We start from the raw sequence: 27,446 nt of genomic DNA, 5'->3' as shown, positions 1-27,446 counted from the left end.
TGTTTTTTTTTTTTTTTAAGTCATAGTCAGCTTTGTTGTCAAATCTGCTATATGTGCTGGACATACAGAGAATCGAAATTGCGTTACTCTTCACTCTGCAACATATAACATAACTAAAATCTAAGGATAAATATAAAGTGTAAAAAATGTACCTACAATGAGGCACACACAAAATACAAGGCACAATGCAGTAAGAGTGCAAAAGATGTAATAGTGCAAGACAGTGCAGTTGGCATAATGTAAACAGTCCAGGAATGGTTTAACTTATAGCAGCTTATATGAGACTGGTATGACATGACTAAGGTGCAAGAGAATGCACAGGGTAAAGTGGCTGGTGCACAGAGTTCCCTTTTTTTGGTTTAACTCATTCTGAATTGTATGGTTCTCCCGTGTAACCAACAACACAGTATAGTATGATAAGAGCAGTGAGGTATTTGTATTTATCTATACAGGTAGGGGTGATGGAGACTGTTTGTAATGTAAGAAGTAATTTGGCCTAACGGACTACTTCCACAAAGAATACTGTAGTGTCCACATGTAGACATGACTGTTATTGTCTATCATACAGAATCTTTACATCATCGGCCTCTGAGCACTTTCACAGAAGTGCTTTTGAAAAGTTGTGGTGAGCCCAGGCTGCCGATGTTTTTGAGGGAAATACCAAGTCCAATTGCAAAAGGTCACAGACATCAGGTGGGTCTCTCTCAGAGAGAGCCGGGCCCTTATTATAGGCACTGACCTGTGAAATATCACACAGCCTGTGAGCATGCTCAGCAAAATGATGCAATTTGAGAGGATGTCACTCTTCACCCCCAGGTGACCCAATCTTGGCACAGTGGGAGAGGAGGAGTCTGCAGCCATGCAGGGACGGATGATGCAGAGCAATCTCATCCCGCTTTCTGATGGTCCCCTGGATGTTGGCAAGGGAATCCCCTCCAACAATGATGACGACGGTGGACGTGTTTTGTTCTTACTGTCTGATTCTCCTGCAGGGGAAACCAGCTTCAGCCAGAACAACAAAACAGATACTAAAAATAAATGATCATGGGCTTCATCTTTCAGCCCTGCTGCTTAATATGTTGTGTTTAAAACAGGTAAACTCCACACGCCTTAAATTCACTTACAAACCGACACTGAAGCTCTAGAATAGAGAGTTTAAAATGAACACATGCAGATAGATGAAAGGAAATTAAATAAAAAATCATCCTCAACACCCTCACAGCACACGTGCTGCAGGTAATTACAACATGTTGCCATGCACTGAGCTCTATTTCAATGTTTCATAGATCGGAAGATAAAATATAAATAAACTGGAGGTCTTTGAACTCCTGCCTCTAATTCAACTGACTGAAAATTATCACTTTGTCAAACACTGACATTTAAATAAATATCCCAGTTGTGTTTATAGTGAAAAAATATGATTATAGAGCTGTCTACAATACTCTGAAAGTGCAATAATTGGGAGTGTGGGGAAGAAGACACAGACTGTAACTTAAAAATAAACACCCCAAAATATCCTCTGTCTAAAAGGTCACCATTACTGTGATTACTGTCATTACTCCCAGAGGAAGAAATTACATTTTTCATGCAATGCAAATTATTACAATTATTTACTGTAGTGATGCAGTTTTGTTCAGCTCAGCAGAGACACAGCATTTAAAAAAAAAAAGGTCGAGACAACCTGACATTTATTCCCTCAACACTGAATCCTCTTACCAGGCTGAATAAAAAGATGGCACCGTGTGACAGGCTAGTATTAGACATTTATGTTTTAATATGAAAAATCAGACCGGAAACAACTAGTGTTTAAACATCTCCACCAGTTATATGACTGTTGCCTAATATTTCATAAGCACCATCACTTATGTGACACTAATTTCAGGCGGTTATTCTCATAATGAACATTTCTTCATAGCAAACATCATTACAGCTGTAATCAGAACTTTAAACAGGGAAGAAAATGCTTCTTTTTTTAAATCAGATCAGTGCTGAAGCCATGAATAAGACTAATTAAATCAAAGTAATGAGACATAAATGCCCGATCACTTGGTATGAAAATCTGCCTTAATGAAATTGTACTGACAAAGACAGCAGCATTGTTCGCTGGAGGATAAAATGACAAATGTCAGACTGTCGCTGTGTGGTTTTTGTTCTCTCCAGATCTGCTGGGAAGAGTCAGCACTAAAATATGTGGTGATATGGACATCTCCACAAGTGAACCAAACACCGTTTTAAGCTGCAGGAACACATCGTAAAATGTGCACGAACACCATACTAACATGCAACAATAATAATGTGCAATACTGCACTCAGCAATGATATGTATCTGTATTCAGTGGCACCATTTACACATCCTCAGATACAGTGAGGTCCTCAGGACATGGGGACATCTAACATGGTGCAGTGATGCTGTGGAAGCATCACAAAAGGTTGACCAGAAGACCACTGAGAAGATCCACAAGATGAACACAGTGCACCTGTAAACTGCCACAGAGCTGGGTATCTCCAGGAACATGTCCATTGGAGCTGGGTGATGTGAAGGACCCCACGATACGATACGATACGATACGATACGCACCTCGATACCCTGCAGTATGCTACAGTTTGATATGATATGAATATGTATATGTGCAATGTGCAACATCTTCACATTATCATCTAAATATATCTCCACTAGTCCACAAACTATTAAACTCCTTGTTCTATGAATACAAAATTAATCTCTCTAAATTAAACATTTAAATTAGTGTCTTTTCTTGCCCTATTTGAGCAGCCAACTAAAGCGATCCGCTCCTCTGATGCATCTGCAGCAGACGTTTTTGTTGTAAACGCAGCAATAAAGCGTCTAAGTAAAGAGGTTGAGACAGACCACGGAGTGAAAACGTTAAAAAGTACACTCGTAGTCCGTCAGCACACGCTTCAATGAGATCTGCTCGGATTCTGTGCTACTTCATCACGATATTCATCGCGTTAATAAATTGTTTCGCGTTTCAATTGCTTAATTCTTTGAAAAATTATTATTAAGTTGTGCATTTGCAATGACTTGATTTTAGTGAGGTTAGTACACAGTCATAGCCGTTAATGCAATGGTACTAATAATTGGCATAATACGTTTTGTTTCAGTTTTCAAGCCATGGATTCCTCATTTTCGATTTTGGCCAAGAATTTTCATTTCGGTGCATCCCTAATTTGAATGTAGCCAAAATAATCATTACAAACAGTCAAATTCATTCACCTTTGAAGACAACATAAACATAAGCAGATGGCTACTTAATTCCTCATCATCAAATGTGACATGTTTATATATTTATGTACAGCAGGTAAAGGGTTGGAGATAAATGGTCTAAACCTTGTTCTGACACAAAAATGTGTTTATGCAACTATGGGAGACCGTGATAAAGACGGAGGTGCTGCTCTTCTTCTGACATTTCATTAGTTCATTAGCATCACTTAATCTGACAAGACAAAAGATGCACGCTGCACTGGCCAGGGAAGCTACACTCCCTCCTAATGGCTGGCGGGAGTATTGACATTAGGGGCTGGTATAACGATATTTTATCCGTTTAAAAAATAGAAATACATATCTAAATATCTATTTTTTTGCACATCTCTAATGTCCATGCAGGTATCCACACAAGCCACAACAAGCCTCAAACCACCACACTGTCACCCTGCTGGGTCCTCAGTCCTCCTGAGGTGGATCCTGACAGATCTCTGCAGCAGTCTGTAACCACAGACTTGCCTCCACCACTTCTGACCAGAGACCAAAGAACAATGAAGATGATACCAGAGAATTTCTACATGGAGAGAACTCGTCCTGTAGTAGACGGCAGTGGGTGAAAAAAAAATGAATGGATGGAGGGAGAAGCTGAGCTCTCCGAGCTTCAAAGAAAGAACAGGGTCCCTAAAAGGTCACACTTCATATTTACCACACAACATTCCAGCACACACACTATCACAGCCACCCTCTTTATCTTAGAACACTACCGCTCCCACAACATGAACGAAACCACATGTCACCATGACAACAGTGATGCTGCAGTCAAAAACAACTAGGAGCTCTGAATGCTCCACAACACCTGCACTTAAGTGTAAATGTAAAAAAAAGCCTTTAATAATAAATCTACTTACAACCCTACACCTCTGGCCACAAATGAGGCCTTGACATCTGCAGATGTGAAGAGATTAACGTCAGCTCATTCTCAAACCTTCCAGCTCAGTAATTCACACTTCAGCAAACCGTCTGCACGAAGCACAGAGAACAACTGCTGCACCGGCATGTTCTGCAGAAAGTACAAGTATAGGATGTGTCAAATTCATGCAGCGTTAGGAGGGAAATACAACTCGGCTTTGTTGTTGGCATTAATTTACCCGCGTCTGACTACCTGAGAAATGAGCATTGGGCTTGTCATATCTGATAAATTCTCTTCCGCAGGGGGACAATACTCCAGAGGCCAGATGAGAGAGTCTGAATAACTTTGAAGAAGAACGGAGATGATTTATTGTCAACAACAAACGGCTCGCCTTCATTTCTTTCCACCACTCACATATGAAGGCTCCCTTTGAAAAATTATGCAGAGACTGACTGATCAGTACTCATTGTTTAAGGTCAGGGTGTTCATTAAAGCTGACAGACTGACTTGATGATACTTTGAGCTGTTGCCACTGCCTTGACCTTTATAAAGAGGCAGCGCCGGACTTGCCATTTGGGACGCCTTTCCCCGCGAATGTGATAAACATTCCTCTTCAAACCCTATCAGAGCTGAGATCTCAATTAGCCGCCAAAGGAGACAGATCACAGAGAGCGCAGCTACACGTCGGATGATTCGAGCGGTAGTGCCGGGCCGCCTCCCTACCTTTCTGTGGGGAAAGGACGGCCTGGATGGACAGCTGCTCCCCTCGCTGCAGGTTTGTGGGTGAGTGACAGAGCTGGGAGTGCTGCCAGCCACAGTGAGGGTCCCTGTTCTCACACGGCGGATAGGTTACTTCACCTGATTGCATCTTCCCCACAGAGTCTAACTGTCATGCTGCATTTAACTCTGATGACAGTGCCAGGGTTTGTGTGAGTTCAGTCATCACTTATTTGCTGGGCTGCACAGGAAGTTACTCAGACAACATGTCGATATCGTTGCCACGCCTCAGGTGCACTTTGCCTTATGTAACTGCTGTAGTTCAGGTTTTGTTCGGTGGCTTTTGGAGCCATCAAGCGCTATGCTGGCTACATCCAGATTATCTTAAATCTGCAAAACCCGAACCCAAAAAATGTGCAGTGGTTAAGTCTTGGCAGTTCATCATTAGAACTGTGCTGTGTCCCAGTCTTGTCCCAGGGGCTGCATCCTTGGAAGGATGAGCAGGACGAGGTAGTGCCATTTCAAAAGCTCCTTCAAATGTTCCCTGTAACCAAGGACACATCAGGAGAAGCTTTCACAGCCCAACCAGAAATCCCAGAAATCACATCTATGGTGGTCAGATATAGTGGCGTCCACACACTGAGCTCTGGTGGCCAAGGAGTAAACTTTTAAATGTTAATATCAACTGTACAGACTTCATAGACCAGACTGATCCATCTGGTGTGACCTTTGACGCCTATGAAGGACCTCCAGCGAGCCCCTGAACTGGGACGCAGCTCTGGTCTCCTACAATCTGATCTCCTCTCATGATTTCACACTTTCAAACACATGTAGACTTTCCCATTTTTCATCACCCGGTTTTGGAAATGACTAATATTTATGTTTTTGGTGCCATCCTGTGGTCATAGCTGAACATTTCCGTGAGAAAAGGAAAAATTCTGCTTTTATTCTGTTAGTTTTTTTGCACATTTCGTCTCTGGTAATATGGAGACACTCTATTGTCACTTACTGGTTTGTGTTTTCACACATTAGCATCATTTTACAACACTGCAGCCCAGTGGATTTAGTTGTCATAAAATATTCTTTTCAGTTGGTGTAACAAACAAATAAAACCCTTTTTTCTACTATTGTTGTGAGTTGATCAGTCCTGTGAAAGGCCTGATGACGAGGTCTGAACTAAACTCAACTGAATATAATAACAGATACAGTCTGTACAGCCTGGTCCTGGTGAAAGAGGCTCAAGGCTGGACAGGATTCAGGTTCTCTAACAACATTCCGGGCATTGTGAGCGTGATTACACTAAAGCCTGCACAGTCCCAGAGAAAAGTGTGTAATGGCTACAACGGTAATAATGTCATGATAAAAGCTCAGGAAAATGAAAGAGTTCTGTATGTTTGGCTGGACCGAATCCTTTTTAAATGTTATTTTTATGCCTAAATGTAATCAAAGAGTAACTGAAAGAAACAGAACCTGAGTCTGAGTTCTTCTCTCTGACCTCCTGAAAGGCTTTAGTTGAGAATCAGCCAATAAGGTGGAGGCATGTCACAGTTTTATTGAGCGACTGTGTGTCTGAACATTAGACAACTCCAAGTTTTAAACAGTCGAGCTTTAAAAAAGTCACAGACTCCACTGTGGACTTAGTATTAATGGACTTGACAGAACAGAACACGGGGAGCTAACGTGTCAGATCCAGTTTAGCAAAGATCTCAAAATAAGCAGAAGTAGGCCGACACAGTTTGATTAGCTGGCTCCTCCATCTTATGTTGTGTGAAATGCAGCTTTCCTCTACATAATGTTCTCCGGCTGCCATCTGTGGCGGTTATGACGGGGCGTATGTCTGGGGCTGTTTATGCAACAGGGACTATAGGGATCGCCAACGTGAACTCATTTTAACTTTTGATCCCTTTTCCTAAACTTTCTGCACATTTATAGAGGAACAAACAGAGGAAAGGTGACGACTCCTGCCAGGTTTAGAAATGCAGATTCTTATCATGGAACAATCATTGAATTATTTAGGATCCAGACTACTTTGTGCATCTAAACCGCCCGTGTTACCATGGGGACTCCGTTTTCTTAGCACTTATTCAAAACACGGCCCTGTTTTCGCCTCAGGATCCAAATTACACAGTAGCTGTCTAAATGTCAAAAAATGGCGAGCAGTCACTTTGGAGCCACTTATCATTGTCAAGCTACCACTTCATGCCGGGCCGAGTAAGCAAACCTAAGAAGTGTAAATGTTCAGTGCTTGAAAAAAAGGGCTGTCATCTCAAATCTCAACAGTAAAGCACACAGATGGCACACTGTTGGTTTCTCTTTAGGCAAATAGAGCTGCTGTGTTTGACTCAAGGGCAGAACTGGATCAGTGGTGAGAGGGTGAGAGGAAAGAGTGTGATCAGACCGAATGAGCTGCATGTCCATGAGCTGTAAACAAACTCTTTTTTTAAAAAAGTGAAATGGTGTTTTCTGAAGCACTGCAGGCCTCCATTTTAGTACAGCCATGTTACAGTATGGCACCATCTTCTGACATAACTAGTGATTAATGGAAACCTGAGACTGTGTCGAGATGGACACCATGACAGCCCTACAACACTGAGACCAAACATCTGGATCGCCCCCTGGTGGCTAGCTGCAAATTGTGACAATTGACTTTATCAGCCGATATGAGGTATTTGCCAATTTATCAGCCGTAATAACTATAATATAGTTCAGTGTTTCCCTTATCATTATATCGGGTCATTTCTATATAGCACCAGATCATAACAGAAGCCGTTTAAGAAAACCTTTCTTATAGAACAGGTCTACACCTTGTTCTGTTATTAACCAAACTAAACATCATGTTATTCATCTTATTTGCACAGCAGCATGTCATTTCTGTCTGCATGGTTGTGCGTTTACAATTCACCGCACAGAGGCACGATGCACATACACACACAGACACACACCGTCGGACAGAGAACGACATGCTAGTTGGCTAGACTGAACTCTAAGACTACGCTAAGCTATGCAATGCTAACAGTGCTGATGTCCGTGGTTTTCTTTGTATTTTTGCCATTTAAATATGCTATTTACATCCCGCTCTGTAAGCACTGAAGGGACCAGCGGCAGCTTTGTGCACGATTTAACGCAGAGTGGTGTGGGTCTCTGCTCTGACTGCAGCTGAACCTGCTACGTGAAGCTACAGTGTTTTGAGGCGGGGGAGGAGCTCATGGCCGCTGCTTGTCGAGGACAGTAGTCTGACTGCAGAATGATACGTGCTTTCAAAAGTCACAAGAGAGTCACAAGTGAGTCACAAGTTGCTTTAGATTAAATGTAGCGAGAGAGACGCCAAGTTGCCAACACTCGACTCCATGCTGTGGTAAAAACTAGCTAGCTAGCTAGTTTGTTATGCTTATATTTATATAGAGATTATATAGAGTCCAAGGTAGTTGGACAGCTGTAAAGAAGTTTAAAACACATTTACTGCTCCTACTTTTGTTTTGAACAGGCACACAGCCTGTAGACACTCCAAAGTTTAACATGTTTCACGTGCACTTACGCCTGTTAAACTGTAATTGGACAATCGATGTTCAGAGGAGCTCAATTACCTGAGAGGACCTTTTGTCCTAAAAGAGACAATTTCCCCCGGAAATAAAAGCTTAGGAGGACCGAGTGCATGTGTGTGTGTCTGTGTGTCGCACAATCCTGATTTCAAAATGGCTTCATGTAGTATCAACCCATCAGGGATGTGTTAGCCATCTTTTCACTGCTCTCACTACAAGTACTCCTGTTGTTTCACAAGTGTGTGTGTGTGTTTGTTTTACTCCCAGTAGGGGTGAAGAAGCTGAGTACATCAGATAATACTGCAGAACACGAGCATGACAAACAGCATCCTCCACCTGAGTGCCCCATCTGACCGTGCATGACACCACGGCGGCGAGGACGGAGCGCAGACAGCCGGGAAAATGAGTGAACAAAGCAGGCGCTGTTTATTCTAAAGGGTTTATCACAAGTGTGAAGGTGTCACTGGAATTACAATACCGCAGGGTCACTGTGCAAGGCCACAGGTTCAAAGACATCTGCTGGTTAATATCTAATGAACGGAAAGCTCCTCTGTACTCACCTCCAAAGCGTGCTCTCTGTGACGCTGCCGATGTGGAAGTCGTACAGTTTAGTCAGAATCAGGATCACCTGAAAAAAGAAGGAGATTTAAACATCAGGTAGTGATTCTTAATTCTTGATTACAAGTGAACATGGAGAAGAGAGAGAGTGAGAGACGGATGCTGTTGCAGAGAGGAGCCTGAGCCTGGAGGCAGAGCTGCAGACATCAGGGTGTCTCGCTGGGTGTCTGGGCTCAACCTTAATGCCATAATTGACATTTCAGTAAACACACTTATTTGCTTCCTCCTCATCTCTGTGACACTGCCTGGAGAAACATCCAGAGATTCATCGAAAAGTAATTGATTTAAATAAAGGCTGAAGGAGCTCAGACACTGAGACCACTGGCTCCCGAATGCGACATCCGATTAGATTTACACACGTCTCATCTTTTTCTCTTCATACATAAACAATACTAAAAGATTAAGGACCAATAGAAAAGGAGCATTTCTAATAAAAGATGTGAATTTCATCTCTCTGGTGTGTTTGTGTATGCTGGTGGGGCCAGCCTTCTTTTTTTCTACATACAAGTACTCAAAGAAAGGAAATTTATACAGAACTTTTCAGCAACGATGCAGCTCATTTTTGCCCCAAATTTGTTATGCTCATAATTCAGTTGGAGCCTCCCCTCCTCCTCAACAATATCAAACACGCTTGGGCATCAAACTGACAAACATGTAATATGTAATACAGAAAAAGAGAAAAGCTTGTAGAGTTATAAAAAATTATAAAATTATAGCTGACCTCCATATTTGTTTATCTCATGACGTCATGTTTAATCACACGACTTTCTGTGAGATCTCATGTCTGTGGAATCACCACTGTCACTGAGTGTGTGTGTTCAGAGAATCGTATGTGAGGTTTAGGGCAGTTTTCTGTGTGCATAGAACGTAAACAGCAGATGATCTGAGAGCTCCGAACAGTTCATATTTTAATGTTATTCAGCAGGTGTAAAGAATTATTTTAACCATTTAGCTTCACTCACTCATGAGCACCTGCTTGGTGAACTGCACACAACTACTATCCTGTTGATGTCCAGTCTAAGGTAGCAGGTGTGTGTCTGTCTTATATATAATAAGGTAGAGTGAGAACTTCACAATAGCAGAAAACTAAAACTACTCCACGAAGGGTTTGTTGTTTATTGGAAAAAGAAGAAAAAGAGACTCAAGTGTCAAAGCTAAACAACCAAACAACCAGGCAGCAGCTAGCATCCGACTACTGTGGGTGCAGCACTCAATAACTTAGAAGGGTACCATCATCTCTGATGTGGTTGCTACTGACGCCATGTGTCTCACCCCGTTTTTATCGCGACATCAGTTCCCACCAGACGTGTTTTTTGCTGTGTGTTTGTTACAAGCACCCATAAGATTCACTAAATCTTGGAGTAATCTGCCTGTTTTGATTGACCTGATGGTTAATGTCCTCTCTACATGTATCAGGCTGGGTTACTGGATGTTGTCTGAATAAAAAGCATGTTCTAAAATAAGAATCTCTCCTCGTACATGGCTGTGGCTTTGTTTGTCTGTCTGCCGGTTGCTACACTAAATCAGCCAGAGTTCAGTCTCACTGTTTTATTTTAAAAATCCACCAGAAACTCTCTGGTGTTCTGGTGCCTGACTTTTGTCTTTGGACAAAAACACACTTAAATGAATACAAATAATCTCAGACGTAGCTGAATCTAGATGCAAACTCAACACCCCCTGCAGCTGCAGCACATCCGTCTCAACAAAGAACTACAATGTATTTGCATTTATAGCAAATTGAGTTCTCCCCAACACCAGCATGGAAAACACTACATGGTTCCAGGAATGACAGATTAGCATGTCGTGAAGTAGTTCTTTGCATAATTAGCACCGTCTATCAAAATTTAGTTCCTCTCGATAGAGTACGCTGCCATGCTTGCCCCCTGTGGAAAAGCCTGATCCAACCATCTCTGCACATGCAGCTTTGGTGTCATCAGACTTTAATAACTTCTGCCTTTAATAAGGCCCGAGTCCAGCGTGACGAGATCAGTGTTCATGTGGGATACTCCAGAGTGGAGGATCACAGCTCTGTTCCACAGCTGTAGGTTTATTACCATCTGGTAGCAGCTAGCTACATTCACCTTGAAGCTAACTCTTAGCATACACATGCAATTATTTAGCATTTATCACACACTTGACCCAACCTCAAAGAGTGGGAAACATCCGTTTACATAATAAGATGATTTCTGCTTTCTCTCCCTGACTAAACGTCTGCTGCTCCTGCTCATTAGCATCCACGTCTCTCATTAGCATTTCCCTCCCCTGCTTGTTTAAAGCAGCCTGACAAGCTTGAATTGAGTCACATGGCTGGGAGGTTGGAGGAGGGGTTGAGCCAATGTCCTGGCAGCCTCAACCTCCCGTAGCACTCACGAAGCGCCGTGGCCCGCAGGACCTTTTCACCTCTAGCTGAGCCGCACACTCCCCACGAGCCCTCCAAACAAGCCAGCTGCTCTCCAGGGACTCCTCACATGGTTCTGAGGGTAAAGATGTGCCACATGCCCAAAGGATTCGACGACTAAGACTGAACATACGGTTCAGGCCAAACAGGATTGCAGTGCCAGGCAGAGGGCAGCGCTGAATAATAAGAAAATGGATTCTTGCCATGCGGCTACACAACAAAGCAAAGCTGGCAGTGTGTGTGTGTGTAAGCCTGTGTGTACTTTGTTGGAAGAATATTTCAGAGAAAATGTGTGCATGTGTGCACTTTGGGGGGCAGCGGCACACACAGGCAGGAGTTGTCTCATCCCCACATGACAGTCAAAATTTGAAATTCACATTGAACAAGCAGGACAGCAGCTGAAAAACACAGAGGGTACTTTTGTCCCTGCGTCAGAGACATCTTAGAATGTGTCTCCAAAACATCTTTTCAGCCAACCTTAAAAGCCTCTTTTAAAAATGTTTAATGCATTAACCCTCAGACAGGATGCATGTGGATTTCAAAGAGCAGCAGACACACACTCTGTTTATTTACATACTTGCTCACAAGTGTTCACGGTTTTTGTCCAACAGACAGCGGGTGTGATGGAAGGACAAACCTGCAGCACAAACGTCTGACAGGGTGTTTGTATTTCAAGTGCACTCTCCCCTTCTCAATGCCCCGGTCGACTCACAATTATTGAATCAAAATGTCAGTCACACTGCTCATGCATTAGCCTTGTTGCCTCAGCAATTAACCAACTGTGGTGAAAACATGTTATTAGCATAACTAAATGTCCCCCTTCTCCTCAAAGACCAAGTCAAAGTGCCAAACACAATTTTGATATCAGCTCAGCTCAGAGCATGCTAATGACAGCGTTAATGACTTTTCCCAGAGAAAATCGCTCCGCGCTCTTCTTTTACAGAGCGATAGTTTAATTGTGATCACGACCTGAAGAGATGTCACCTTCGGTGTCAGGTAACTGCATAGCAAGGCAGCTAAATTAAAGCTGGCTTTCTTGAATAGCATTCATGCTAAAAGGAAAGAAGGCGGCTTTGATAACACGAAGGAACTTTCAACTTGTTTTCTTTTTAAATGTAACTGAGTCAAACTAAAGGAGCACTCGAAATCAGGACAACTTTTCCACCACTACCACTTTATGTGTCATCATCTAGGAGCAAACCTTCATGGTCACAGACCATGAATGACGTTGTTGTCAGTATTGATCAGCAGCAGGATGCCGTGCAATAATAACCTGGTTATTATGGTTATATAGCCTTATAGCTAGTGTAGCAGGGCTCATTGCACATGTATGCATTTTCCACCAGCATCAGCTGACTAATCCTTTCTGCCTCCCTGCTCATGCAGAGCTGATTTTATAACAACTGTGCATGCATACACAATCATGGAGTGCAGATATGAATACATTTTTATCAGGGAGATTAATGGATGAGTGTGTCTGTCGCTATGAGACGACTGTTTTTCCTAATGCTGAGGCGGATTAAAAAAATATGTCGTATTGAGAGAAGATTTGTGTTGTGTGGTTTGCATGGGTTTGTTATGAATCCACAACAGCAGTCAAAATCAACATGTCGACAAGTCAATATATGTGGCAACCGCTAACATTCCTTAAATGCAACTAAACCCTTTAACACTGATTCCTATTAGTGGGAATGGACCCGCAAACGATATACTGTGAGAATTTACCAAAGTGCAGTAATGCCAATAAATGTCACTTAATGATGTATTCAAGTCTGAGCCCCGATGGTTGCTGCTTGGTCTTGACTCATTCTTCCTTAGTGTGTTTTAACTATAACACCATCAAGCTCGTCAAAACAAAAGGAGAACCACAGAGAAAAAAAAACATTTATGAGATTAACTTTCTTTGTACAGTATTTATATCATTTTGTTAATTAATCTAACTTTAATAATCTGTTTCACTCTGTTCAAAGTGGCGTCTAAAGTAGCGGCTCAAAAAGAAAGTTTTCAAACTTGAATGCACAGAACATCAATCTTCCAGAGTCTGACTCCCTCAGACCCCGTTCTGTGTTTTAGCTCAAACACATTCAAAGCTTTGTGCGCCGTACCCGCAACAAAAGAGCTCTCTGTGTGCCTTTGATTGCAAAATGTCATCGTACTCCAGTATTGACTCGTCTCACACACACACATACATCTGAAAAACAGGCTTTTAGCAGCCAGCAAACAAACATCAGGGCAACAAAATGGCAGCTGGAACTGATCATTATCTACAAGTGATTAAGCTTCTCCGCCTCTCGCCTGCATGACAGCAGCTGAGCAATTAGTTTGTCAATTGGTGAGAACTGTTTATGAGACACAATGTCAACGAGCAGCAACAGATGACATCAAGAAGAAACAGTCCTGAAATGCATGAAAGGGCCGCTTTCTGAAGGACAGGCAGAATACTCAGCAGGTGATTGGAGGAACCATCTTTCGGTCACTAGCTAACCAACCAATCAGATCAAAGAATACATACAAGAAGCTTAGAAAGATCCTTGAAAGCTAACTTTCTAGCATTTTATAGCCCCACAATTATAAGTTAGCATGGACATTTCATTTCCAACTGTGGTGGGACACCTGCAGACACCTTCAGCTGCACAACTTGGTAACCTTGTGACACTTGAGTCATGTTTGTTGAGCCTGGAGTGATAGATTCACAGTTCAAGTTGAGGTTGTGTTTTGTCATGTACAGGAGCAATCAACAACAACCCTGCACCAATGAAAGCAATCATGTCTGTGTTGAGAGTTTCATGCTGTGTAGGAAAAGTAGCTTCCTGTTTTCTCCCCAAGAATTTCCCCTGTGGGGGATTAATAAAGGATTTTCTTATCTCACAAATTTAGCAACTTTTCAAAAAGAAAAGAAGAAGAAAATACATTTTAAGTCTCAATATAATTAATGGTGCCACATCTGCAGTGATATGGGCACTGCCTTGGTCTGTCAGGAAACCTATGTTCTCGATTATGCTCCACGCACATACACTCACAGAGATTGGCATGCAAGCCAGAAAACACGATCACTAACGCCATCTACGTTACTGCTAACCATGCACATCACGGCACTGACATCAGAGCACATTGACCAGGAGGCAGCGGCCTGTGTCACAGTGACCTGTCTCGCTGACGTCTACGCTCGGTTTATGCTTGAATCCACTTTCCTGCAGAATGCGTGGTTCTGCTCCTTGCGGTCTTTTGCTGTTATTTTTTTTGGGCAAATGTGATACATATTTATCACACATGACACGTCTGCTGCATCTTAACAAGACACATGACACATGGAAGTTAATTTCCTGACGTGGGGCTGAACAACATGTGGGAACTGACAGGGAATGGTTGATTTTGTGTAATCCTGAAAGGTCTGGTCTGTTTTAGAGGTCAATCTATGTCCCTACCCTATGAGCACAAGATGTGGGTAGTGACCGAAAGAAAGGGAGCACAAAAACAAGCAGCTAATAAGTTGAGTTTCTTCTGCAGGCTGAACAGACTCTGCCTTAGAGACAGGGCGAAGAGCTCGGTCATCTAGGAGCAGCTCAGAGAGGAGCCAGTTGAGGTGGTTCGGGCGGCTGGTTAGGATGCCCCCCTAGGGACCTTCCTATTGAGGTGTTCTTAACACGTCTAACCAAGAGGAGGCTCCCGGGCAGACCCAGGACATGATGGGGGGATTACATGGTAAAGGTAGCCCAGGGGAGAGAAGCCTGGACTGCTTAGGCCATGGGGAACTGGAGTTCTCGACTTCAAATCTTCTGATACTTCTAATGTCTTCGATTCAAAGTTGCAAATAATAATAAGAGTCAAATAAGTTTTTCAGATTTTTAGGGAGTTTCCTGTTCCGAGTGTCAGATTTTGTGTGTCCAGGGTAGAGGGGCAGCAGCATGTGAGCGTGCACATATAATTATGGACTACAAAGAGAGATGAGCCCTTCAGCCCTGAACCAGGATGGCTGATTCCTAACCAATGAAAACCAAGTTAAACTCACCACTGAATGTTGCAATTATTCACAAATGAAACATTTCTGACATGAAGGCCATCGGGGGATGAAAGGATGTAAAATGAGTTTGCGTGCAGCCCACTGTGGTACTGTGTGCTGTGGTGTGTTACAGTCCCACTGAGACCCTTAAAGGGAGAAGCTCCGTGGCCGCCCTGGACATCATCGCTTCCTGTATGAATCCCTCCCCTCCTTCACTGTAGGCCTCCTCTCATATACGTGTCTGTCTTCTTCCTCTTCAGCCACGTCTGTGTATTCCCCTAAAGCCTCTTTATCTCCGTTTATCTGCTCTTCTCCCTCTCACACTGTTCTCACTTGATGTCTCTTTGCTCAGACCTCCTATCTTTCTTCTCTCTGGAGTTTCTCATATTACCATCCTCATGTGGTCCAAACGTCTGCTCCTCACCTTCACCCCCTGCTTTTATCTCTTCCTAAGGCCCTTTTCTGTCTTCTTTCAACCACATGCTTGTGTTGACCTGCTGAAATAGACATCTATTGTTAAGCTAGCCTGTCATCTAATGGCTGCTTCCTCCTGGGATTGATCTGGATGTTAAATCAGCTTGCGTACCATAAATTATTAATAAAATAATATAGTGTGGCCACACTACAGCTAGTTGGCTAAGCTTAATTTGCTTGCTTTTTATGTCCTTAGCTAGGGCTGGGCAATTAACCGAAAACATATCAAAACCGACATTTAGACCCTCTAACCGACGTAATTTCACTCATGGCGATTAATTCGATTATTACTTTTGTGATGTCCCCTTGCTGTAAAAAATAAAAGTGCTTTGTAGACCTTGTTACATATCCAGAGAACAGAGAAATCTGTTCTTGTTCCAGAGGTTGCAAGAACAGAAACAAACTTTTCATACTTCACGAGAAACGTGTGTGTAGTCCTCATACGGCTCCCCTACTGCGGCGTGCAGTGCATCATGCGCGTGCACACGCATACAGGTTCTGAGGTTTCGCTGCTGAAAGTCGGCAGAAGCAGCAGTCAGTGTTCATTTTGTTGACGAATCATTTTCGTCATAGTTTTCGTTAACGACCTTTTTTTGCTGATAAAAATGAGACGATAACTAAATAAAAACGCACGGTGCCAAAAACGAAGACGAAATGGATTGACACTTTCGTCAACGAATAAAAACGAGACGAAATTATTGATGGAGACGAGATCCAATCAGAGCAAATTTTGTTTGTGGAAGGGAGGGACGAATCAGGAGACGGCGGCAGAGAGCCAATCAGAAGTGATCTCTCTGTGTAAGGATGTTACCCCGCGATGCTGGAAGAAGGCGTCCTCATGCATGGTCACACAACACAGGAGAAGAACAGACACACGGACACGTTTGATGTCAAGACAAACAACACGGTTCAAACCGTGCGGAGCGACTATCAGCGGTAAAAACACAACAAACCTGAAGCGACGTTTGCAGACGAGTCGTCTTAACTTCCGTTCAAAGATACACGTGACAAAATCTATAAATGAAGACACCGCTGCTGATGGTTTTACAGCATGCGACCTGTTTCTAAGTTGTCACTGAAGTGTTTTGCTGTAGTTATGGAGGATTCATGAAGAAGGTCATGACTGAACAGTGTATTCAGGGAGAGCAGCTCACTGTTCACTGTTCTTTTGTTGTTCTTTTGTGAAAAGCAATTAAATAAAGAGGTGTTTGTTTCAAATAACACAAGTTAAAGCTGTGCCTGTTTTTATTGCACTTCAAACCTTAATTATTTCATGAAAAAATATATATCATAGAATTTTAGTCGACTAAATCCACGGCAGATTTAGTCGACTAAAATTCTTTGATATTTAGTCGACTAAAACTAGACTAAAAGTTCAAAAATATTGATGACTAAAATGTGACTAAAATCGAATGACATTTTAGTCACAAGACTAAAATAAAAACTAAATCAGAAACTGCTGCCAAAATTAACACTGGCAGCAGTTTAGGTGAACGTTTGAAGCAGAGATATCTGAGAAACAAGCAAAACCAAAAAATCCCAAATAGTAGCAACATCTTGCTCCTCCTTCGCTAAACATGTTCACCTAAACTTCTGCTTCTGCTGTTCAGCAGCGTAACATCAAAACGTGTGTGTGTGTGTGAGCGCTGCACGCTGCAGCAGGAGGACTGAAGGAGGAGTTCAGCACACACGTTTCTCGTGAATTATGAAACGTCCGGCCCGAAAAGAATTTTATTTTTGTTCTTGTTACCTTGGAACCACCAATAGATTTCTCTGTATAGTGGAGTATGTAACAAGCGTAAGTCACGTGACTGGGTCTCTTTTATCTAGTCTGCGGTTGCTGCAGCCCAACATATTTGTAAATTTGAATTTATTGTGTTGTTTTCATTTTGCTGTTGTGTGTAAGTTGACAGCAAAGCGCACAATAAACAATTGATTATTCTTCATTCTGTAGGTAGTTTTACTCAATTTTAGTTCAACCTTAGTTTTCATCAATCACCATGGATGTGTGTGGAGGCCAGTTAATGCTCCACTTTAGCTTGTTCTGTTGAAAAGAAGTCTGCGCTCACCTCTACATCATCTCTGCTGAGGTTTCATGTTGCAGATATAGTTTTGGAGATACTTGCTTTATTATCGACTGCTCAGACACAAGTTTCTGCCTGAGCAGTGACATGGCATTCAAAGGAGAGCTGGCAGATCAATGCACAGTTACAAGGTGAGGGAAAGGTCAATTGATAAACCAATCAAGTAGTCCATGTGTCTGCAGTGAGATTGTGAGCGCATCTGCTTTTATCAACTGGGCTGGACTTGGGCAGCGGCAGGAATAACCTTTCCAGCACACGCAGATAAAGCTGTCATATAAGCTCTGCATCCCCCCTCCCCCAACCAAAATAAAAGATTTAGGTGCTGCTATTTCACACAACCGCACTATATCCTGCCTGAGCTTCAAAGACTCGAGATAAAAACGTTACCATAACAACTGCTGTCTGTAAAGCAGCTGCAAATGCTCGGCAGCCATTCTGGATCCAGTTTCTGTAAGTCTGGAGAAAGCTTCTGCAATCTTCTTCAGAGAGGAAGAGTAATTTGTTAGAAGCAAAAAATACTCACAGCAGATACTGTGTTTCCAACAGACCAGGTAGCAATTTGAGGCGGCACCTTGGCGCCGGTGAGGGATAAAGTGTCGTGGCGGTCAGTGGAGTCGGTCATTGGGGTTTATATGTAGAGTGTGTGCAGGAAGCTGCTAAAGGTTAAATATACACCTAAGCTATAGGGCTGAACGATCTATCATTTTAGACCGAAAATCGCGATCTCAGATGACGCGATTTTGAGATCGTCAAAGCCGCGATTTTTTGCACTGCTCCTAACTGAATCAGGTTTTGTTTTGTCAAATGCTACGGCTGAAAACAAAAAGAAAACGGAGGAACTGGTCCCTAAAACGAACTCCACCTTTATGTTCGGTGCTGTTTCTGCCGGCAGCAGCGGCGCGTCCTCTAAGCCTGTGTCTGTGTGCGCGCGCGACGTGAGTCGCAGTGGAAGGGCCGCGTGTAAATGCTACGAGCACGTACGCGCCCACCTCTCTGAACATTACCAGCTCCTTATATTCAGGTTCGCTGCTGTTGTGCCGTCAGCAGCTCTTCTACACCTGTGTGTGTGGCGCGTGTGTCACGTGTGTGTGGCGCGTGTGTGTGTGTGTCGCGTGTGTCGTGTGTGTGTGTGTGTCGCGTGTGTCGTGTGTGTGTGTGTGTGTGTCGTGTGTGTGTGTGTAAATCAGATGCAGACAGAGGCAGCAGCTAATGACGTCACCAAACAATAACGCAGGCATTTGATGAAGAGGCTCCATATGAGGACTCTAGTAAACGGTGGACAGAGGTGACTGCAGCAGCTCCGTTTGTCCTTAGATATGATTCCCATGAAAGTTTGATCATTTGTTCTAAATCACATTGAACTTTAAGAGTTACTTAAGTCTCAATACTGTATTTATTGTTTAACCTTAGGAGGCACACTTCAGTCTGTTTAAATGACTGTTGAATAATACTTTACAGAACTACATTAGTCTTCTTTTTAACCTATTTGAAATAAAACTTTATTTTGTTCTGTAATTGTTATTTAAATTTTCATGTTTATTAAAACTAATACTGAGTGCACGTGATCAGAGTTTACTTTTAGATCTACTGATAGTTTTTGAGAAGTGACAGAGCAGCTACCTGAAGTCATTTACACAGAAACATGTTTGACATGATTTGAAAAAAATCGTGGATGAAATCGAAATCGCAATATTTGCCAGAAAAAAATCGCAATTCAATTTATTCTTAAAATCGTTCAGCCCTACTAAGCTAAATAAGCTACAAGAAGCATTTTGAATGTATTCAGTTCAGTCTTAATTCTCTAAGTTCGATCTTTTTATTTTTACTAGAACCCTGGTGCCTGGTTCTCTCCATACATTACAGGGCAGGCCAGGAGAATTAGTTTGCTCATACAAATACCTGGACTTGATATTGGAGGAAGACCTGTCTTTTAAATGTCACATAATTAAACTGAAGTTGAGTTTTTACTCTTTAGATTCTGTGTCATCCTGCCACCTTACTCAGATGAAGGCTAACAGTGCTCTAGCCAACGAACCACTCACTTTCAGATAAAGCATGAAAGTGGACAATCTTTGCCTGCTTGTTGCCTCTAAAAAATTTATTGCAACATCTAGCAGCAGTACAAACATGACCTTCCGTGTATTGCTTTTAGCTCGATAGTCAGTGTCAAAGTTGTCACTGCTGGTTAGCTGGTCACCATCTGTGCTGGAACATACATGTGTCAAAGCTGTCATCATTTTTTAGATGGCTAAAATTCTTTTTTAAATGTCTTTCTGGAACCGTGAGTGCAAACCAAACAGTCTATAGACGTCTGGGTGAGAGTCTGATTCAGAGCTGGAGCCACCCAGTAGCTGGAAATCAGCCAAACAGCCAGCTTCACAATCAAATGACATCATCCAGACATCTGCTTCATTCCAACGCCTCATTAAAAATATTCATAAAAACATCTGCACTGTCTTAAACACACAGGGGGAAAAAATGCTTCTTCATCAAAAGATTAGTTTTATAGAAGAGCCGCTTTACAGCTCTCATTAATAGGCTCCATTTGTATTGTTCCATTTTAAGGATTTCATGCAGGACACCAGCCATTTAGAATTCCTATTTCTCTTTCCCATGGTGCATCTGAGTCTCAGGGCCCTTCCCTTGTAGGAAGTCAAGCGAAGCAAACACTATCTGGCCGTGGGTAGAGCACTGCGCTCGGGGTCAGAGCTTATCACAGTGCAGGCAAGGGTGCCATAAAAACAAAGCCTGTGTGGACTCTTTACTTTACAACACACAGACAGAACAAAGGTGGAATTTCACCGACACACACACAGTCAGACATCACATAATCTCCTGAGCTGACACTAAAGGAAAGATTTGGAAACTATCATATCTTTGACTATAAAAAGAGCAGCAAAGCAGCTCCCTTTGCTTTGTTCCACTACATCTGATTTTCCTCATCTTATCATTAAATACATGGGAGGGTTAATTCAGCTGGAGCCCACAGTGACAATGTGGAAAATGTTCAAAGAATTTCTATTTCTCTGAGGAAAGTATTTTTAGCGGAAATGTAGCTCTGCAAGTTGGCTAATTAGAAAAGAAAGGCAGTATATATGGGGAGCGTGTTGAAGAATGGACTGCGGCACAGAGTGCTGCTAATAAGAGGCTGTCTGATATATAGCCTGGAAACACGGTTATGTGCATTGTTGTTTACAGGATGCAGATTTTTTTTTCTACCTGGAAAACAAGTTAAGACCAAAGCCTAAAGAGAAGCTAAGAAATCTGAAATATGAAGCTGGATGCACTTCTTGTCAGAGGGAAGCAGGTGGGCTGATGCTTCACAAGTGTGAAATGTGTTTTTCTTTGGCAAGAAAATGGTCCATTTTTTTGTGCAAATGAGTGTGAAAAACAAATTCACGAGTGGAAGGAGACATGGGAGTCGAGCTCTGTCAGCAGCAGAAGCTTCTGTGGCCACTCTGACGTTCGTCTCACACAACGTTTTTTATGACAATGAAGAAGTTTTATTTCTCAAAAAGTGTTAATTATCCTGACAGCTAAAGGCCTGAACACATCTGCAAGTTGCTATTAATCTAATCAGTCATTCTCCATCCCCTCCTTCCTCCTGCGTTACCACAGGCACATCACTTCTGATTAGAGGCGCATGGTTCTCTTCATCCTGCTAACGAGCGACAGGAATGAGTTGGAGTCTGTCACTTTCACCGGTTCTTTGGTAACGTTGGGGTGTTGGTGGGAGCGCAGGAGCAGAGCGCAGGAGCTCACGTGTCATTGTGAATCTTCTCAGAGGTGACACAACGTGACGGCAGCAGGACAGCTGATTACCACTACGCTCATATTACATTCTTCCCTTTACTGTCTCTGCATGACGCGGTGGAAGGTAAAGACCTGCTCTGTCACCAGGATGCAGGTGCGCCTCACTAGAAGCTGCAGACGTCACACTAAAAGCATCACAAGTGAACCGGGCGTAATTAAAATTGCAATATGTTAGGCCATTGATCAAGCACTTGATCCATCGGCTGGGGGACGGCTTGCTGATGGCTCAGGGGCTGCTTACATTGACATCTGCTGTGACAATGCTGGGCTAGCAGAGGCTGGAGTGTGGTGTGCTGATGCCACTACGGCACTCCTTCCATTACTGCTATGCCTTCCACCTGGCTGATGGAGCCTGTTCAGGGAGTCATCAGAAACTTTGGGGTCATAAAGGTTTGCTCTGTCAGTTGCTCACTTTTATTTTCACTGCATGGATATTAGCGGTGTGTGGAGGGAACTCATTGGGTGATACTGCACGTCACAAGCTCATCTGCACCTCCTAATGCATATTAATACCCAAATAATCACTATTTTCCTGCTGGTGTTCAAATATCTCCCTGCTGTGTTTTATGTTATGCATTTCAAATGTCAGTGTTTCCCTCTACCATTATGTTAGGGAGGCGGCCTGCCCCCCCTCAACGGCTGTCTTTCTTTCTCTACCGATGCACGTACGCCCACACGCAGACATGTGTGCGCACACACACAGGTGAGCACGCTCCCACCAACAGATAAGACAGAATGAATGTCTGCACTATAATTCCAGCCAATAGTCTTTGCAGGCTGTGGACAGTGGATGAATCCACACACTGTACACCACAGAATGGTGCTATTATGTGAATAAAAGAAGAGATGTATATCTTAAAATCCCATTCCACAAGAATTCTGGGAAATTGGATGAAGGGAATTACTGTAACTGATTAAAAAGATATGTTGGGGTATAAATTGGGAGCTAATACAGATCACTTTTGTAGTGTTCTTCTCTGCACAAGAAACCCACTGACATGAAATAAAGTGGTTCTGAGTGCATTTCTGTGAAACGGGCTCATCAAACTGCAGAGTTTCCAAAGAAAACACAAACTGTCAGCACGGTACATTTCCAGAGAGAGACGGAGCAGCTCTCTGTGCTTTGACACGCTTGACGCCGCAGCTTCAGAAAGCCTGCACGTCTCAGCTCGTCGCCCGATGCCATCGTGGGTCACAGGCAGCGGCCATCGCTCTGTGCCAACAACAGTAGCCCCACAAACAAAACAGCCAGTGCCATGTGTTGCCTGGCTGATTCGGTCTGACATGCATCCTCACAGCCAAGGCTTTTAAAGTGAGTCGTTTCAGAGAGTCAGGTCATCTGCAGGTCCTCAGACAGCTCAGCACACACACTCAGACGGTACAGGTGTGGCTTCTTTAATCAGTTAATCGTGGAACACAACATCGTCAGTCACACTCAAAAAAAGGCAAAAAGCAGGAGTGGCCTACACCCAGTGGACTAGTGTTGGGAAGTTCGACTTTTTCTGAATCTTTTTGTGAGTCATTTTGTTCATTTTTACAGCAGGTGGCGCTGTGTCCCTCTTGTTGGCGTTGTAAAAACTTCCGTGGTTCTTAAACACTAAATACTGAAGACATGTTTTGCTTCTGCTGACAAAGTATAAAACACAACTACCACCAGCAATTCAAAGCACGTTCAAACCTAGGAGAGCAAATACACACCACGATAAAGTGACTTCTGTCCTGATCCTCCCTGCCATTGTTGTTTAACAGCGCCACAGTGACTAGGTCGCTGTGACTGCTTCTTACACAGCCTGACCGGCCTGGCTGTCACGTGACAAAAGTTCTGCAAAAAGTGTGCGCTGGCGTGTTTCTTCTAAAACCAGGAAGATGAAGACGCCACATTTTGTCCAGAAACTACTTCATACTTCAAATATGAACAAAGAAGTCAACTACTACTAAACGTGTACCACAGTAATGTTGTGAGGCAGCCACTAGTGGACACTCAGGGAACCACAGCTTTTAAGACTCCCACCTTGGCTGTGTTTCTCTCCTCTAGAGGCAGCATCAAGTCAAATACATAGTATAGTATATAAGCAGCGATTGTATTTTTTATGGATACTTTAAATCTCAGCATAATTACTTTCATTAGCAATACTGGAAGCAATAAATATTATGGATCAGAGTGCAAACAGGGTTTCTGAAAGGAGCAGCAGGAAATTATTTAACAAAAAAGACCATTGATTACCCGATCAATAATCCAGCCTCAACAGAAAGCACCGTTTGACGTCTTAAAATTACTTATGAACTACACAACTATTGAGCAAAATCACACATCTGATGCTGATCCATTTTTTAAAGTTGAACAACCAATTACCCTGAATGAACTTTAAGGGAGCATGTTGTCTTCCACAGTGTGTGTGTGGAAACAGAACTGTGTTTTAAATCGTGCATGACGTTGCTGGAATGATTCATTTCTCACATGGGAAAGTAAAAAAAGAGACATTTGAAACAGCCTTTACTTATCGAGCCGAGCGTCAGCGCAGCTGTGAGAGACTTTCCATATACCAATTAGAGGAAGAAAGGTCATACAGTAGCCTTGGAGAAAAAGAGATAAAACCTGATTGGATTGGTTCATGCTCTAATTTTGACCATCACTCTTTCCACTTAGTTATTCAATTGAGCAGAGAAGCAGAGGGAAGATGTGCTCATTTCATTCTGCTGATAAAAAACAGCAAACTTATCAAAACGGACGGCAAGCGAACGGATCGCCGCGCTGGCTCATGTGACGCAGAATGAGTTCCAAAGATGAAAACTGATCACAATCTATAATGAAGTTTTGTACGAATAACAACAACATGAGACATGGATTGCTTATCAAGGAAACAAGAAAAAAAATGGAGGCGGAAAATTCTGTGGAGTTCAAAAAATAAACTCGCCCAACAGGAGAAATGTGCAGTGTGGCACATTATTTACAGCTCAGAATTTCATGCAGAACCTGGCACAGCATGAAGGAATACAATCTGTCAATGGGTTTGAGTGTTATGAAATGATTGATACTAATCATGATAATGATGCTTCACCATTGAAAATGGACTTGTCATTAATCCTGATTGTATACAGAGCAGAACACTGGCAGGAGGAGAGGCCTGTGGTATTCTAAACTCCATTACCCACAATGCACTGGGCTGGCTGCTGCTCCAAACATCAGAGGCCTGAAACTGAGGTCAACAAACACCATTTGACTTAATGCTAATTATGAAGCAACTTAACACAGCACACGTTCACATGAACACTTTTAGAGACCATTTTTACCCAAATGAACAAAATCCTGACACCTAGCATGTAGCAAAGACGCAAAGATGCTAACGGTGCAAAGATTATATGGTAATTAACTGCACAGCAGCCTGTCTCAGCCCGGATCATGAAGTTTGCCTGCAGCACTCCTCACTCCCAAAGCTTTCATGTAAAATGTCATCCAACAGAAACCGGCTGCTGCAGACCGACTCCACCAGCTGTCCCTGCCCGGCACCAGGAAACTTTGCACCACCCAAGCGGCAACCTTCGGGGCTCAGACTTGAAGCCCATGCGGAAGTGTCAAAACTTGTAATTCACACCGCAACCACTGTGGGCTGGCTCCAAAAGTGAGTCATTCTCCCATGTTAAAATGGCCGACTTCACAGCAGAAATGAACATGTTTACAGCCTGGTACAAAAAACCATTCTGGTCTCAGATGATAGGTTCACTTCTAGTGTCAATTGCATGGGGGGTGAATTTTTTTACAACTCACTCGTTTTATTTATATTCAGACTTAAAATTACGCAGAATTATGGGCGTTGCCGCTTGAGCGACAGGCGGTTGATGTATCACAGCGCAAGTTTCCTGCCTCTACGATCGCCCGCCCCCCTCAACTCCACTCATGTTTCCCCTCTTTGTCCATATTTGGAGTTTTGGCGGACGTGACGCTGCCAACATGGCGGCAGTCAGCATGTCACGGAGCCTCCCACCAAGCCTCAAAACGGCTCTTTAGAATCAAACGGGTGATGTCACAGAAGCTCTGTCCATAGTTTTTACTGTCAATGGCACCACCCAACTACTGGCTGGTGCACAGTGACTCCTCTCTCTCTCTCCTCTACTGATGTCTGCCCTCTTTTTTGCCTGCAACCTCACTTTCCTGTGGGGTTCTTCAGGACCCAGTCCTCCGGTCACTGTACGTGATGTGAGGGGGAGAAGAAGTAATTCTTGTACAGGCTAAAAATCAGCAAAGTCAGAACCTAATGTAGCTTAGCATGAATGCTGCAAACAAAGGGAAACGGTAATATGTGATATTAATTATTAACAAACTGTCCAAGCACAGCTACATCCTGGAGTCTAAGCTGCAGATAAGCTAGCTGAACTAAGCTTTAAGCTGTATTTTATTTAATTTTTTTGTTCACATTGACATGACTGAGGAAAGCTGATTAGCCTACCTTAGCTTAGCATAAACTTGGACACAAGGGGAAACAGTTAGCCTGATTGTTTTCAAAGTTCCAAAGTACATCTAACACCTCTAAATCTGACATATTCCCATGATAGGCTAATAAACTCCACCAAATTATTTTATATTAAAGACCTTTTCAACCTTTTATCAAAGACCAAACGAGGGGTTTGTGTTCAGAGACAGGAGGATTAAAACATTCTTCTATTATTTAGACAGAATTGATATTCGTGATCAATAGCAGTATGTGCTCCTCACACTGAAAGACAAAAAAATGCTCTGCTGTTGTCTGGTTAGCATATTCTTTTAAACAAGCTGTATCCTTTTCATCAGTGAACTGCACCGTCCTCCAGTCTGACGAGTTATCTTTGTTCTCAGCATGAAAAGCTAAAAAAAATCTCTCTGCACCTCCTGCTGCTGCTGCAAGAGCATAATCCACTTTGTTGCCTTCAATGCAGAAAGAAAATGAGGAATCTGCTATTGATGTGGAGAATTAGGACCATTAGGTCTCATTAGGAGACTTGATCAGGGCCTTATGTGCAAAGGCCTGAAGTGATCGTTACAGAGAGCAGCACTTTTTTTGTCAGACACAAAGACAAACACAATTTGGAGGGTGGGGTGGGGACGAAGCGAGGTTGTACGGCGTGTGCTGTTGTTGCACCGTGGGAAGACAGAGGTAGAGAGGGAGATCAAGAAGATCTAGTTGAGAACAGAGTATTCATTTGATGTTTTTCTGAATTGATCAGCATCACAGAAAGCTCTCTGAATGCAAAATACAGAGCATGGCTTCAGCACCAGCACACTCCGAATACACCTCTTCTGTCCATCCCCATTTCAGAGGGTGGGGGGGGAGTGGGAGCTCCAAGGCCCACTTCCTCCATCAACACAACAAAACGGAAACAAAATACAGCACGGCACATTATTTACAGCTCAGAATTTCATGGAGAACCTGGCACAGCATGAAGGAATACAATCTATATGGGTCAATGACATGACATGCATATTTTTGAGTCCGAGTCCACTAATTTCTTTCAAAATAATGTAATCTTTTCATAACATTGGTCAGTTTTATCTATAAAACCTATTTATTTTCATACATTTTTCAGTACATTCAAATAATTATATTCTTTTCTGTTTTGGCTTCTCAAACCCCTAAAATGTCAGGTGGAGCAACTGTCCGAGCAAATGATCAGACTAAAAAACCTATTAAAAATGCT

The 27,446-nt window shown here is 42.8% G+C and overlaps 1 protein-coding gene across 1 annotated transcript in view; it reads right to left on the bottom strand.

Annotated features, from left to right (window-relative positions):
• The window catches only part of sorcs3a (sortilin related VPS10 domain containing receptor 3a), a 175,541-nt gene that overhangs the window by 88,805 nt on the left and 59,290 nt on the right, over positions 1 to 27,446 (bottom strand). The window contains exon 2 of the mRNA XM_028393516.1: positions 8,950 to 9,017. Within this exon, the coding sequence (XP_028249317.1) occupies positions 8,950 to 9,017 (68 nt within the window). The remainder of the gene's footprint in view (positions 1 to 8,949; positions 9,018 to 27,446) is intronic.

The sequence above is a fragment of the Parambassis ranga genome, chromosome 1 (assembly GCF_900634625.1).
Source record: "Parambassis ranga chromosome 1, fParRan2.1, whole genome shotgun sequence".
In the NCBI taxonomy this organism is placed as follows: Eukaryota; Metazoa; Chordata; class Actinopteri; family Ambassidae; genus Parambassis; species Parambassis ranga.
This window is presented reverse-complemented; position numbering and strand designations above follow the sequence as displayed.